At 48.5% G+C, this 12709-nt stretch overlaps 2 protein-coding genes across 6 annotated transcripts in view; one reads left to right on the top strand and one right to left on the bottom strand.

Annotated features, from left to right (window-relative positions):
- Positions 1-46: 46 nt before the first annotated feature.
- On the bottom strand, positions 47-2752 carry Tmem208 (transmembrane protein 208). Its single transcript, XM_021170647.2, has 6 exons — positions 2642-2752; positions 1954-2049; positions 870-929; positions 647-783; positions 412-496; positions 47-332 (listed from the first exon to the last, which is right to left on the bottom strand). The coding sequence occupies exons 1-6, from the start codon at positions 2645-2647 to the stop codon at positions 195-197; spliced, it is 522 nt and encodes a 173-aa protein (XP_021026306.1). The 5' UTR covers positions 2648-2752; the 3' UTR covers positions 47-194.
- Positions 2753-2836: 84 nt separating this feature from the next.
- LOC110299973 (leucine-rich repeat-containing protein 29-like) overlaps positions 2837-12709 on the top strand; it is a 14578-nt gene continuing 4705 nt past the window's right edge. For all 5 annotated transcript variants that reach the window (XM_029480879.1, XM_021169961.1, XM_029480878.1 and 2 more), the window contains exons 1-2: positions 2837-2889; positions 5844-5945. Coding sequence is in view for 3 of the 5 variants with exons in the window: in XM_029480878.1 (XP_029336738.1) it covers positions 2866-2889; positions 5844-5945 (126 nt within the window). In the remaining 2 variants the exon portion in view is untranslated. The remainder of the gene's footprint in view (positions 2890-5843; positions 5946-12709) is intronic.

Raw genomic sequence — 12709 nt, 5'->3', positions numbered from 1 at the left:
TAGACTAAAATTCTTTCTGCTTCGTGCATCATCATCCACACAGCCGTTAGCCACATTCGAAACTATTTATTTAGTGATCCTATAATCCAGGCTGCTTTGGCCTTTAAACTAGGCCCTCACTGCTCCAGGCATGGGGCCACGCAGCATAACAGAGCCAACCAGCACCCAGCAGCCTACAGCCTCAGTTAAGGATGCTATAACCTTTTCATCTGCCGCCGCTCCTGTCGGCGTTGTCGTTTCTCATTGAGCTCTGGTGCAGGGGCTCCACTGTCTGCTGTGAACCAGGGGCCCAGCACGTTTACCCACAAGAGGTAAAGGGCCCGGCCTGGAGCCTAGGAGAGAAAAGACCATGTGAGGCTACTTGCAAAGACTGGCGAGCAATGGGGAGGCCCAGCACTCTAGCCCACGTACCAGAAGCCAGAAGGACCAGATGTAGAGGGAGAAGCAGCTGAGCACCTGAACAATGGCTGTCAGTAGGATCACATCCTTAAGGTGCCTGTGGGATAAAGGGACGGCTGCCAAGGATGGTATGTTGGCCCTAAGGCCTGCCCCTTCCACACTGTTTAGTTGTGAGTCTTGGGCTGTGTGGGCCCCAGCGCCCCAGCCCTGGGGCCGCTCACCTGAGCTGGCGATGGGGGACACTCACTCTGCCATGCCCTGCTCCATGTTGAGGTCCATGCCACCATCCATCAAGGACCCATCCTCAGAGAAGGATGCCCGAGCCATCGAGCTCATAGAGTGGTAGCTGGCCCCGTACACAGCCAAGCTAAAGCCCAGGGCCATCTGTAGGACAAGAGTGACAATGTCACAGGCTGGCCACTGACCCTCCGCACATGTGCATGTGCACACTCCTTTCCCAGGATACTTACCCAGGCCCAGAATGAGGCAGAGGAATAGAAGAAGACCAAGGTCACAAGGCAGTAGATAGCCTGCAAGCACACACATACACGATCAGGTTGGGGCTGAAGGCCAGCCCCCCACCCCCCAAATTATGGGCTTTCCTCAACTCTGATGGAGAACTGGGCCAGACTAGGAGGAAGAAATCTGGTGGTGGAAGGCCTCTGCTTCTGAGTCAGATAATGCTTAAACTCTTATCTGTCCAGGAAGAGAAGCCTTAGTATAACATGTATAAGCTTGGTATGGCCTCAGTATAACAAATCTCAGCTGGGGCATTTATTTATTTATTTATTTATTGTTGTTTTGCTTTGTTTCCTCTTCATTTCTTCATGTTTTGCTTCTACGTCTAGTTCATATTTCTTCTGTGCCTGGCTACTTTTTTTTTAATGGTTTAAAATTAAAATACATTTTACGTGTATGAGTGGTTTTGCCTGCAATGTATCTATGTGCACCATGTGTCTGACCCTGTGCCTGGTACCATAGAGGTCACAAGAGGGCATTGGATCCACTCAATGAGAAGGTTTCGAGCTACCATGTGGGTGCCGGGAGTGGAACCAAGGTCCTCTAAGAGCAACAAGTGCTCTGACCACTCAGTCCCTGGATACTTTGGGGGGAGGAGGGCAGTGTTTGCTGGCGATGTTGGCAGAACCTAGCCAAGGGCTCCACCACGGAGCTACACCTGCTCTCATTCTCTCGAATGAGACTTCAGTCTTTCTGTGTGGCTCTGGTTACCACTCAACACTCTGACCTCAGTCTTCCAAATAGCTAGAAATACAGTTATATGCCACTATGGCCAGCTTCACTTATTAACCCCATCACCCCTTTTTATTTTTATTTAAAAAAAAAATTTTTTTGAGATAGGATTTCTTTGTTACTCAAAGCTAACTTCAAACCGCCCATTTTTCTGCCTGAGCCTCCCTGGTGCAGGGATTACAGGCTGGTGTCTGCCTGGCTTCATTTCTTTACAACGTTCTCTTTTGGAGCCTTGGCTGTCATTTGCCACTCCTAATCAGATCGGAATGAGAAGGCAGAGAAAGCACAAGGCAGACAACTTACGTTGGCTCCCAGTATGATCCTTAGGTAGAACTTGAGAGTTTCTTTGTTCTCTTCAAATATCTGCTTCTTCCCTCTGGTACCCACTTTGCCTTTGGGCTGCGGAGGGATGGTGAGATGTTGCCAGAGCTGTTTTGCCTCAGTCCTCCTCACTCCCTGTACCAACCTGGCTACCTACAGAGCTTTATCTGCCCCGCAGCCAAGTCCTTAGCGTGCTTTGTCAACCCTAGCAATCCCTGAGATACCGACCACTCCTCTAGTCCATCTTTCTAATATAGTTAGGACACCGACTTTACTGCACCCCCAGTTGTGATCGCCTAATGCTCACCCAAAACAATTCAAATTACGTTAGTATCTTCTTTGGCTTTCCTCGTAAGGTTCAGCTTTGGGTTGAGATCCTCTCCGGGAGAACTCCAGCGGAATTTAATGGCGTCCCTCTGGAGTAGTAGTTTAGATCTGGAACTGGCAACTACCCTCGCCCGCGCCCGCGCCCGCGCCCGCCCTAGCCTCCAACACTACTAGTTCTGGTGTAGTCCTGCACGGCCACTCTCCCCGCATCCCGTTCGCTCTAGCACAGTCCATTGGGTGGCGCCCCTCTCTGGCCCAGTGCCTTATGCCTTCGTGCCCTTCTGTTTTTAATTTCCCAACATCGGGAAAGCTTTGCCGGTGCGGACCCCGCCTTGTCCCTTACCGCCATGGTGCGCAGCAGACACCCAGCCACTGAAACAAGCGCGAGTAACTGGAACTGCAGTCAGTAGACACCACATCGGCAGCACATGCACTTCCGGTAAAGAGCGCAATCGTCCGCTCCTGGGCGGAAGTGGATTCCATTTCCTTCCGAAGCCCCGCCCCCTGAGTCGGTGGGACTACACGTCCCAGAAAACCTTGCGTGGGGGCGGAGACGGCAGAGCTGCGATGGCGGACTCGCTGCCTCTGGAGGTGAGAGGAAGCGAGCGGTCCTTCAGGCCTGGGTCGGGGACAGGCCCCGCCTTCGGGGTCCCGAGCTTTGGGGAAAGGCTATCTGACAGCTCGCCCGGCACCTCCCGCCAGGCGGAAACGAGCCGCCCGGCGGATCCCACGACCTGAAAACTCTGGGTAACGGCTCTCTTTGGGGCCACTTCGACCCCTTCGGTTGGGATACCATTCCCTCTTTACCCATTGGCCCCAGAAGATGGCTGCTCTGTCACCTCAATGAGGACAGACTCACTGCCCATCCCCTTCCCTTGAGATGGCCGTTCCCTCCCCCTCAGTTCTAGAAGATGTCCGCTCCACCGTCCCTAAAGGGTAATCAATTTTATCCCCATTGGCCCCTTGGAATGGTCGTTCCATTTCCTCCGCCCCTCCCCCACTGTCCTCGCAGTTGGAAATAGACTGCTCCCGCCCCCTAGTTCTGGGGACCATACCCAACGTCCTTAATGTAAGACAAGCCTGCTCCTCATTCTAGACCCCTAGTGATGGCTGCCCCTGTACTATTCAACCCCATGGGGTGTTTGTTCCTTTAGCCAGGGGCATGGAGATACAGATGCAGGCTTTGTGTCTTGCATCTTTTTTGAAATGGCTTCTCAATCCGTTTTGCCCTGAGGGTTGGCAACCCCCTCTCGTTGCCCTAGGAAGTCAGGCCCTTTCCCTTGAGTCGTAGAACACATCCTCTCTTTAGCATAGAGCCTTCAATGACATCCTATTCCCTTTTGGCCCCAGAAGGTATCTATTCATCCCTGTAAACCCCATGGGTAACCAGTAGTAGTAATCCTTTGGGGTGGTCTCATGGGATAACCACTCCACCCCTATCTCTACCTCCTCTAGTGCTAGAAAGGCATTTCTCAGGTTAATGAATTATGTATGATCCTTTCCATTAAGACATGTTGTCCTTTAGCATGGCTCCCAGGGTTGATCATTCAGAAGATAGGTCAGCCACTCTCTTAGTCCAGTCTTCCCTCTAAGCCCCCTAGGGATGGGGGCTTAGTCATCCCAGTCCCATCCATACTGTTCCTCATGTCTCTCCTCTCTGGTCCTAGTCATTTTCCTCTGAATAGTATTCTCCTTTATCCCCCACCCCTTCCCTGAGCAAAGCTTTGGTGAAAGTAGAGGCAAAGGACTATCTTTAATCCAGTAAATATTGGGTGAGTACTGCGTATGTACTTAGCATCTGAGAAGAAAGGAGAAAACACAGCAGAGCTAGTAAAGTCACTATAGAAGGACTTTGCAGACAGAGCCCCACATACGGGAAAAGAGATGCTGTGTTGGTAGTGAGGATGGGCTGGGGATGTTCTGGGAGCAGCAGGTCCAACCAGGCATGGAGGTCTGGACTGTGAGATTATTGGTGAACCCAGAAGGTTTTTCACTAGGGGTACTGAAACTGGACTATATATGGATTAACAAGGCTGAACATAGAAGGAAACTGTAAAAGGAATCTAGCTCCAGGGGATAAAATTTGGAGCTATTAATATGGTGATGTTACAAAGGTAGAAATGCTACTAACAGCCATCCAGTCCCTGTAGAACTGATGTAGGTGGTTTTAAAATACCTTCACATGTTCATACACTTCAGACACGGAAGCTGAGAGAAGTCACATGCTCTACTGGTTACTCTCCTGGGTAACTCTCTCCAGTAGAGCTGGGATCGGGGAAGTCTGGGTTAGCCTTGTCTAAACCGTCAGCTTTGTGAGTAGAGAATAGAAGAACATGAGCCCAAATGTCACTAGGGACCTCAGATTGGGAGTGCAGTTGGCATTACAGTCCAAGTGTTACTAGGGACCTCAGATTGGGAGAACAGTCGGCATTAAAGGGTAAAATAGTGCAGTTGGCATTACAGTCCAAGTGTTAGTAGGGATCTCAGATTGGGAGAACAGTCGGCATTAAAGGGTAAAATTGGACTGAGGGCAAAAACCACTTTTGGTTGAGATTAAGGTTGATAACTATTTGAGTAGAGGACCCCAAAGACAATTGTACTAGACTAATGCTTGGTGAATAGGACAATGTAAAGCTATTAAATTGTTGAGTATTCTTATACAAGTAAACTGAAAATCAAAAGATTTAACATTGGGAATCATGCAAATTCAGAAGTAGGACAGTTATAGCATGGTAAAAGCCTAGAAAACTTTGTCATAGGACTCAACGAGGGAAGATTCTAGAAGAAAAGGGCAGTTAATAGGAAGTTGTTCCTGGCCTCCCAAGTGACCCCTTTCTCACTCCAGACAGAGCCCCACCAACCTCATCACCTACAGACTCATTGAGCACTGTTGGAGGGAAGAGTTGAGTCTCCCAAATTTGTTGTGTCGTCCTACCTTAAGCTGGCTGAGAAAACAAGCTGGTAATGGAGAGATGGGAAGAGTAGGGGTCCCAAAGCTGGTCGTCATGGCTCATGCTCACAATCCCATCACATGAGATAGAGTTGTAGCTAAAGCAAGAGAATGGCTGTGCCACATGGAAGCCAGTCTAGTACACAGCATGTTCCAGGGTAGCCTAGGTTACATAGTGAAACCCTGTGGGCTAGATGTGCAGAAAAATGCTATTCTGTAACTTCCCACAAGAACCTATTTAAATCTCACAACAGTTGCCATTTTACAGACAAAAAAAAACAAGGCTCAAGAAAGTCAGCTAGCCAAGGGGGAACTTGGACCAGGTTTGTGTAGCCCCAGTGCTCGGGCTGTTTCTACTAAACTGGGTATGAGTTTTGATTATTATTTCGTACAAACCTGTTCTCAGAAGTGGCTCATGATAGGTTCATTCTCATGAGGCATGCTTCCAGGCTGAAGAAAGGAAGTCAGTACTTCATGAAGCTTTAGGTCCAAGATGGACTAGAAGCCAGCGCTTTGATGTCCTCAGACCCAGAGGGGAGGGTCCTAAAGCCCTCTGGCTCTCACAGCTCTCAAACACCTTATCTTTCTCCCTCAGATGCTCACATATATCCTGAGCTTCCTGCCTCTGTCAGATCAGAAAGAGGCCTCCCTTGTGAGTCGGGCCTGGTACTGTGCAGCCCAGAATGCCCTTCGGGAGGTAAGATGTCCACCTCACTTGGTCCATTCTTACTTATTCCTCTATTCTCCTTCTCATGGCCCTGCTTATCTATCATCTGTCTATCCATCCTTATATATTTACACATTCATTCTACTAGTCTTGGGGTACAGAGCTTGGGGTGCACAGGTGAATAGAACATCATCTCCCTAAGGAGCACATTGTCCAGTGAAGGAAAATAACAGTTAGCGTGATACCGTGTGTTCAGTGCCATCTCAATGAGAGTGTGAAACCCAGACAAGGGCACCAAGATGAGACCATGCAGTGGCATCAGGGCAGGCCTGAGAGATAGGATGGAAACACAAGTTACTCTTTCTAGAACGGGCATCAAGGTATGGAAATTCCACATAACTGGATTAAGTTTTTTGTGTGGGATGTGGTAGAAGAGTCAAGAATGTGGTCAAGATGGCAAGGTGGCAGATGTGCCTGCCAGGCAGCAGAGAGAGCTTGGGCTTTCTTCCAGTTACTGCTGTGGGGCCGTAAAGAAATGGTAAGACAGGGCTGGAGAGATGGCTCAGCAGTTAAGAGCACTAACTACACTTCCAGAGGTCCTGAGTTCAATTCCCAGCAACCACATGGTGGCTCACAACCATCTGTAATGGGATCCAATGCCCTCTGTGTCTGAAGAGAGGACAGTGTACTCACATACATAAAATAATAAATTTTTAAAAAAGAAAAGGTAAGACAGGCAAGGACAGTGTGAACTGTGTCTTAGAACTCCATACTCCAGAATGGATTAGAGGGTAAAATGGAGGCTGGGGAGGCAGCCCAGCCAGGAGGGCAACATAAACATCTGTGGTATTTGAAAGCAATAGCTTGTATTAATTTTTATTTAATTAGTTTTGATTTAGTTATAGTGAAGTTAAATTTTTTTTTGTCTCATTAGCTATTTGTGTTATTTATCCACTTAACTGGTAGGGTCTTAGTAATTTGCTTGTATGAACCTTTTATATATTAAAAATAAACTCTTTAGCTGGGCAGTGGTGGTGCATGCCTTTAGTCCCAGCATTCAGGAAGCAGAGGCAGGCAGATCTCTGAGTTCAAGGCCAGCCTGGTCTGCAGAGCAAGTTCCTGGATAGCCAGGGCTGCACAAAGAAACAATCCTGTCACAAACAAACAAACAAACAGAAGAACAAAACAAAAGATTTATTCTTTATATATTGGTTAAAATATATTCCTATTTGCTCTTTCATTTTATTTGTAGAATGCAGTGTTTACATATGAGGTACAATATTAAGCTTCTGTGTTCGTTCATTGGTTACTTAAAGATCCCTTGCCCCCAGCGATTTCATCAATGCATGCTCATATTTTTATTCTTTTAAAGAATATAGCTGATTTTTAGAGTAGTGATTGGTTCAATAAAAATAAAATTTCTGTTTTATGGTTTTAATGTTTTGTTTTCTTTTTTAATTTAATTGGGGGAGGGGGGTGTCTCACAATGTAGCCCAGGTTAGCCATGAATTTAGCAATCTACAAGCCGCAGCATTCTAGGTGCTTAGATTACAGACTTGAGCCACCACGCCCAGATTGGCTTGAACTTTTATTGGTAAGAATTAGGTTTCATTCATGAAACTTTAATTTATATGATAAAGTATGAAGCTGATCTGTTTGGTTTTCAAGTAGCTCCTACATAATTTCTATTTTACCTTCCTTGTTGGGTCAGAAACTTCCTCTGTGACATATGAAATGTGTATATGTGAGTGGAGCCTGTCATTGGATGGTCTGTCTGCTGTCATGGACTTACTTAAAGTGTGAGATACCCAGATGACGAGATTCAGTTGATAGTTGAATATCTGTGTGAGACATTCGAGGGGAAGGTGTGGGTAGCACACCCAGACTCAGTGTCACTGGAGAAGGGGAAGTGTGAAGAGTGTAGCTCAGTGCTGGAGTCGAGACTGGCATGGACAATGCCCTGGCTTTTAGTTGAACTCAGCTGGAAAAAAATGGAAACTGGGAAAAAGTGGGTGGAAGAGAAGCCCCAGATCTGAGTAGCCCCACCTCAGGGAAAACTGTAAGGAGCAGAGGAACAGCAGAGCATTTACACGGCTGAGAGGATCATTAATGATGTAAAGTCCCTTAGAGAGATGGCAACACAATGCTCATGGGCAGGAGCTGTCCTGTTGAGTGTGGTGGCACAGGCCTGTAAGCCCGGCACTTGGAAGGAGAGGCAGGCAGGCCAAGAGTTCAAGGGTTATCACCATGCCCAGTGGGATACGGTCAGTACGGTCAGTATGTGGAGGAAATGGAGCAGAAGGGACAGTGGGTGGTAAGAGTGAGGGTAACTTGGATCAAGGGAGTTAAGAGTGCAGGAGGAGAAGCGTATTCAGGGATAGATGGTGGATTCAGAATTGGGCATTTTTTATCAGGGTTTCTAAGTGGCATGAAGCAGTAAATCTCTAATGTCTGGTTGAAGAAAATAATATGGATCAGAAAGTAGCTGGGCCAGGCATGGAGGAACATGTCTGTAATCTCAGCCCTTGGGAGACTCAGGCAGAAAGATTGCGAGTCAGAGTTCAACCTGGGCAAGATTCTGTTTCCTAAAACAGCAAAAAGAAAGGAAGATAGGACTGGAGAGATGGTTCAGTAGAGTGGCTAAGAGTGCTTGGTGTGACAGTATGAGGGGCTGAGTTCAAATCCCTAGCACCCATTTAACCCATTCCGTGACCCCAGTGCTGTAGTGGGCAGAGGTAAGAGACCCAGTGGGGCAGCTGGCTGCCAGCCGAGCTCAGGTTCAGTGAGAGCCCCTGTCTCCAGGGAATAAAGCATGGCATGCAATGTCCTCCCCTGGCTCATCCCACACAGAAAGGAAAGGAAAGGAAAAGGAAGCTGTATTGTTCCACAGGATGAAGTGTAGTGTAACATAGCACAGTGTGTGTGGTCAGGTAGAACCTACTCATCTCTGGTCTGTGTGTGTAGATGACTCCAGAGAGACCAATGAAAAGCAGGCTGAAGAGAGAGCGAGAGGAGAGCCAGTGGCTACATTAGATAGAATGACAAGGTTAATGGCTACAGCCCTTCCCCAGCAGGCGGTGTAGTAAGCCACTAGGGATATGCTCTAGGAGAGAGAGGTACAGAGAAGCTCCGACATGGTGACTTGCAGGAGGGAGCTGTGACAGGAAGGAGTGAGCAGATGAGACAGAGGGGACATAAGGGGCCAGACAGTGGATCTGAGTGTCCCCGTGTGTTTCCCAGGGAACAAAGGGAACATTTGGAGAGGTGAGGAAAGGTGCTCTGACACTCAGGAGACTGAGGCAGGAAGGATTGCTATGAGGACAAGGCCATCTTGGGCTTCATAGTGAATTTAAGGCCAGCTTGAACTGCATAGTCAGACTCTTTCCCCCCAAAACAAAACCTAAAGGAAGGATCGGTAGAAAGACAAAACCAGTGGGATTCCCAGAGATAAGGTGTGACAGCTTAGCAAGACAGAAGAAAGGACTTTCAGAACCAAAAGACTAGGAGCTGGAGGTGGGAGCCAGCCAGCAAACAAGGAGGGGAGTCCTGGTGCTTTGGTTGCTCTGAAGCAGAGCAGCCATTTCTCAGAAGGCTGGGTGCAGAGAAGCCAGCAGCCTCGAAGCAGGAGAAAATGGTAGGCTGGGTGCAGAGAAGCCTGCAGTTTTGAAGCAGGAGAAAATGGTAGGCTTGTCAGGAAGGGAGACATGGAGGAAGTGGGATAGGGAAAGCCATGGCTTTCTCAGCAGTATTCCATTATCTGTGGCACAGGCCACAGTGGGCAGCTGGTTTTGTTATCTGCAGCTAGGCAGGAAAAATTGGCACAGCAGCATGAGGGAGGAGGATACAAGCCCTTGGGAGAGAGACATCTCATAGTGTCCAGCAGGGAAGAAGAAGGCAGAGGGAGTGGTTAGGCTCCTGGGTACAGGAGAGATGGAATAGGAGGAGCAAGGAGGAAGGAAGAGATCTTCATGGCTGAGATCTTGGTGGCTACTCTTGTAGAGCTGGCATTGCTACCTGGGAACTCCAGGTCATGTCGACAAAGACCCTGCTAGGCCAAGAATGGTGGAAGGCCAAGCTATAGGTATACAGGCACCTAAGGCACTGCTTATATGTCACCAGTACTATATCCCAGAGAGTAGTCTACAGAGCCTGCCCTCTAAGACCCAGATGTTGGCAGGTAGAGCAGGAGGCAGTTCCATAAGCCACTGGTGCCATGGAAGGTAGTAGCCAACTAAAGCTAAGCTGGGACTAAGTCATGCCAAGCTAGGGTACGATACATGGACTATATGACTTCTGATTCCCCTAATCCTCCCTGACGTGTGTATTTAATCCTAATGCACCCCAAATAATAAAACAGGGAGGGCCCCACATGCTCCCAAGTTCTGCCTACTGCTCTGGAAGTCCTGGTGGCCACCACTGGCTTGGTCACTATGGAGCGTAGTCTCCTCCTGGCCAGAGTACTTAGCTGCTCGAGACCAGGACTGCTGAGCACCAGGGCTGTATTTCACTGCAGTTTTCTGGATGGAAAGCAGGTACCTTAGCTTTTGGATTCCTGAACCAAGCAGATGGGAGGAGTCTTCTATTAGAGGGCCCTCAAAACCTGTACACGAGCCTCTCTCTCACCATGAGACTTCACTAGGTACTGCATCCTGCCCTCCGGCAGTCAAGGGGTACTTGTCGTTCTTAAAAGTGGGCATTTCCAAAGCGACTGCAATTGCTCATAAGATGCTAACATGGGGAAAGGAGGCCAGGGCTTACTTGTCATCTGTGGGTGGATGGCTGAGACTAGAGCGGGTATCCTGCTAATCCTCCCTCAAGCCTCCAAAAGCAGTTTCTTAGGGCCTGAAAAAGCCGAAGTCCAGAACGCAGGAACCCTGTTTGCACCTGCCCCTCAAAGAAGCAGATATTCTAAAGACTGCCCTTTCACCCCCTCCTGTTCTCTCCAGCTGACATCAGGAGCAGGATGGCCATTGTATAAAGTGCTCTAGGCTGCCTAGCCTGGCTAAGAATAATAGTGGTCAGGGTCACTGGGGATGTGGCTCAGTTGGTTGAGTACTTGCTTAATAAAAAAGTCCTGAGCTGGGCTCCCGGTAGTATGTAAAACTAAGAGTAGTGAGTGATGCATGCCTATAATCCCAGCACTTGGGAAGTGGAAGCTAAAATAAGTTCAAGGTCATCTCCTGCTACATAGCAAGTTCAAGGCCAGCATGAGCTATGTGAGACTGCATCTCAAGACAATTTGAAACAAAGCAAAACAGAACAACCAGCAGGGACCAGGTATGGTCTCAAGTCTCCTCTCTCGTCAAGAAGCTGGAAAACCCTTTGTTCCAGACCCTGCCTGTTTGCCTTGTGTCTGCCAACTGTGGACTGCACCTTGGGGTGATTGCCAGTGCTCTCTCTTGGCTGTTTGTCCATCTTGTTTACAGAGAGGTAGTTTAAGATGGCAGAACATTCCTGGCTGCTTAGGTTCTTAGGAAGGGAAGGCAGCTGAGCTCCTTTGTCCTTATAGCTGTTGGCACAGAGTGGCTCTTAGGCTCCTGAGCCACATGAGTGGTGGGGCGTGCGCTGCCCGGGTGGCTCATAGCTCCTCCAGCTCTGGTTTCCTTGGCAGTAGATGGATTCACATGGTGTACAGGGCTTCTCGGTGACTGGTGCCTTTCTACAGCCTGCCTTCTCTGAAGTTTTCATCTCCTTCCCCAGCTTGTCACCCTTTGAACTTCCCCTAGCTCTCCTTAAATTTGAGAGAGGGACCTGGGACCTGTGGTGAGGGCTCGTCTTCGGGGAACAGGGAAAAAACACAATCTAGACGTGGGGTCAGGAGGGGGGTGCTGGCCAGCTTCTGACTCCTCTGAGAAAGTCCAGGAAGATGGGTCCTTGTTTTGTTCCTTTTTTGAGGCAGGGTTTCCTATATCCCAGCCATGTCTTAACCTGCTATGTAGTCAAAAATGACCAAGAACTTCTGATTCTCCTACCTCTAACCCTCAAATGCTGGGATTATAGGAATCTATCACTATGCCTGGTTTCTGTAATGCAGGGTATCAAACCTAGGACCTTGTGCTTGACCACCATCTGCCCTACCAACTGAGTTACATTCTCAGCTCCCAGTTCCTGGCTCTTCCTTACGGTGGCTGTTTCTGCTAAGGAAGAAGCCAGCGGTTCCTCCCTTACTAGGGATGGGTTGTGTGGGCTGGGAGGACACTGCTAAGATCTGCAGGCTTGACTGCTGCCCATCAGCACTGCCCTTTCCACTCCCTGTTGGTTGTTATTCTGAGGGACACAGAGAACAGGGGGGGGTTGTTGTTACTGACAGAGGTAAGTGTTTTCCAGAGCTCAGCTTTTCTGCATCAGAACCATATTGATAGAACTAACGCCTTCTTAAAGAACCACTTTCCTGCTACCTAGGCAACAGGTATCGAGAATGGACTAGGTGATTTTTTTCCCCTGAAGATTCAACTCAGCTTCACACAGGTTAGAGAAATACTCTACTCGTGAGCTGTGTCCCCAAGCCAGTGGATAGGATTTTGGAACTCAGCTGTTCTTTCTCCCACTGCAGATCAATTCCATGCAGATTGCATTGACTTCCCCTTAACTCCTTTTTTTGGTGTGAGATCAGGGAAGGGTCTTAAAAAAACATTTCCCTTAGTTGGTTGCTCCCAAACACCTGCCTAAGCCATCATATTGTCACATCTTAAACCTGAGCTGAACTCCTGTGTTGTGCCCCCAACTCCAAACATGAGCTCCTTATTCTCTCTCTCTCTCTCTCTCTCTCTCTCTCTCTCTCTCTCTCTCTCTCT

This window comes from Mus caroli, chromosome 8 (assembly GCF_900094665.2).
Source record: "Mus caroli chromosome 8, CAROLI_EIJ_v1.1, whole genome shotgun sequence".
NCBI lineage: Eukaryota > Metazoa > Chordata > Mammalia > Rodentia > Muridae > Mus > Mus caroli.
This window is presented reverse-complemented; position numbering and strand designations above follow the sequence as displayed.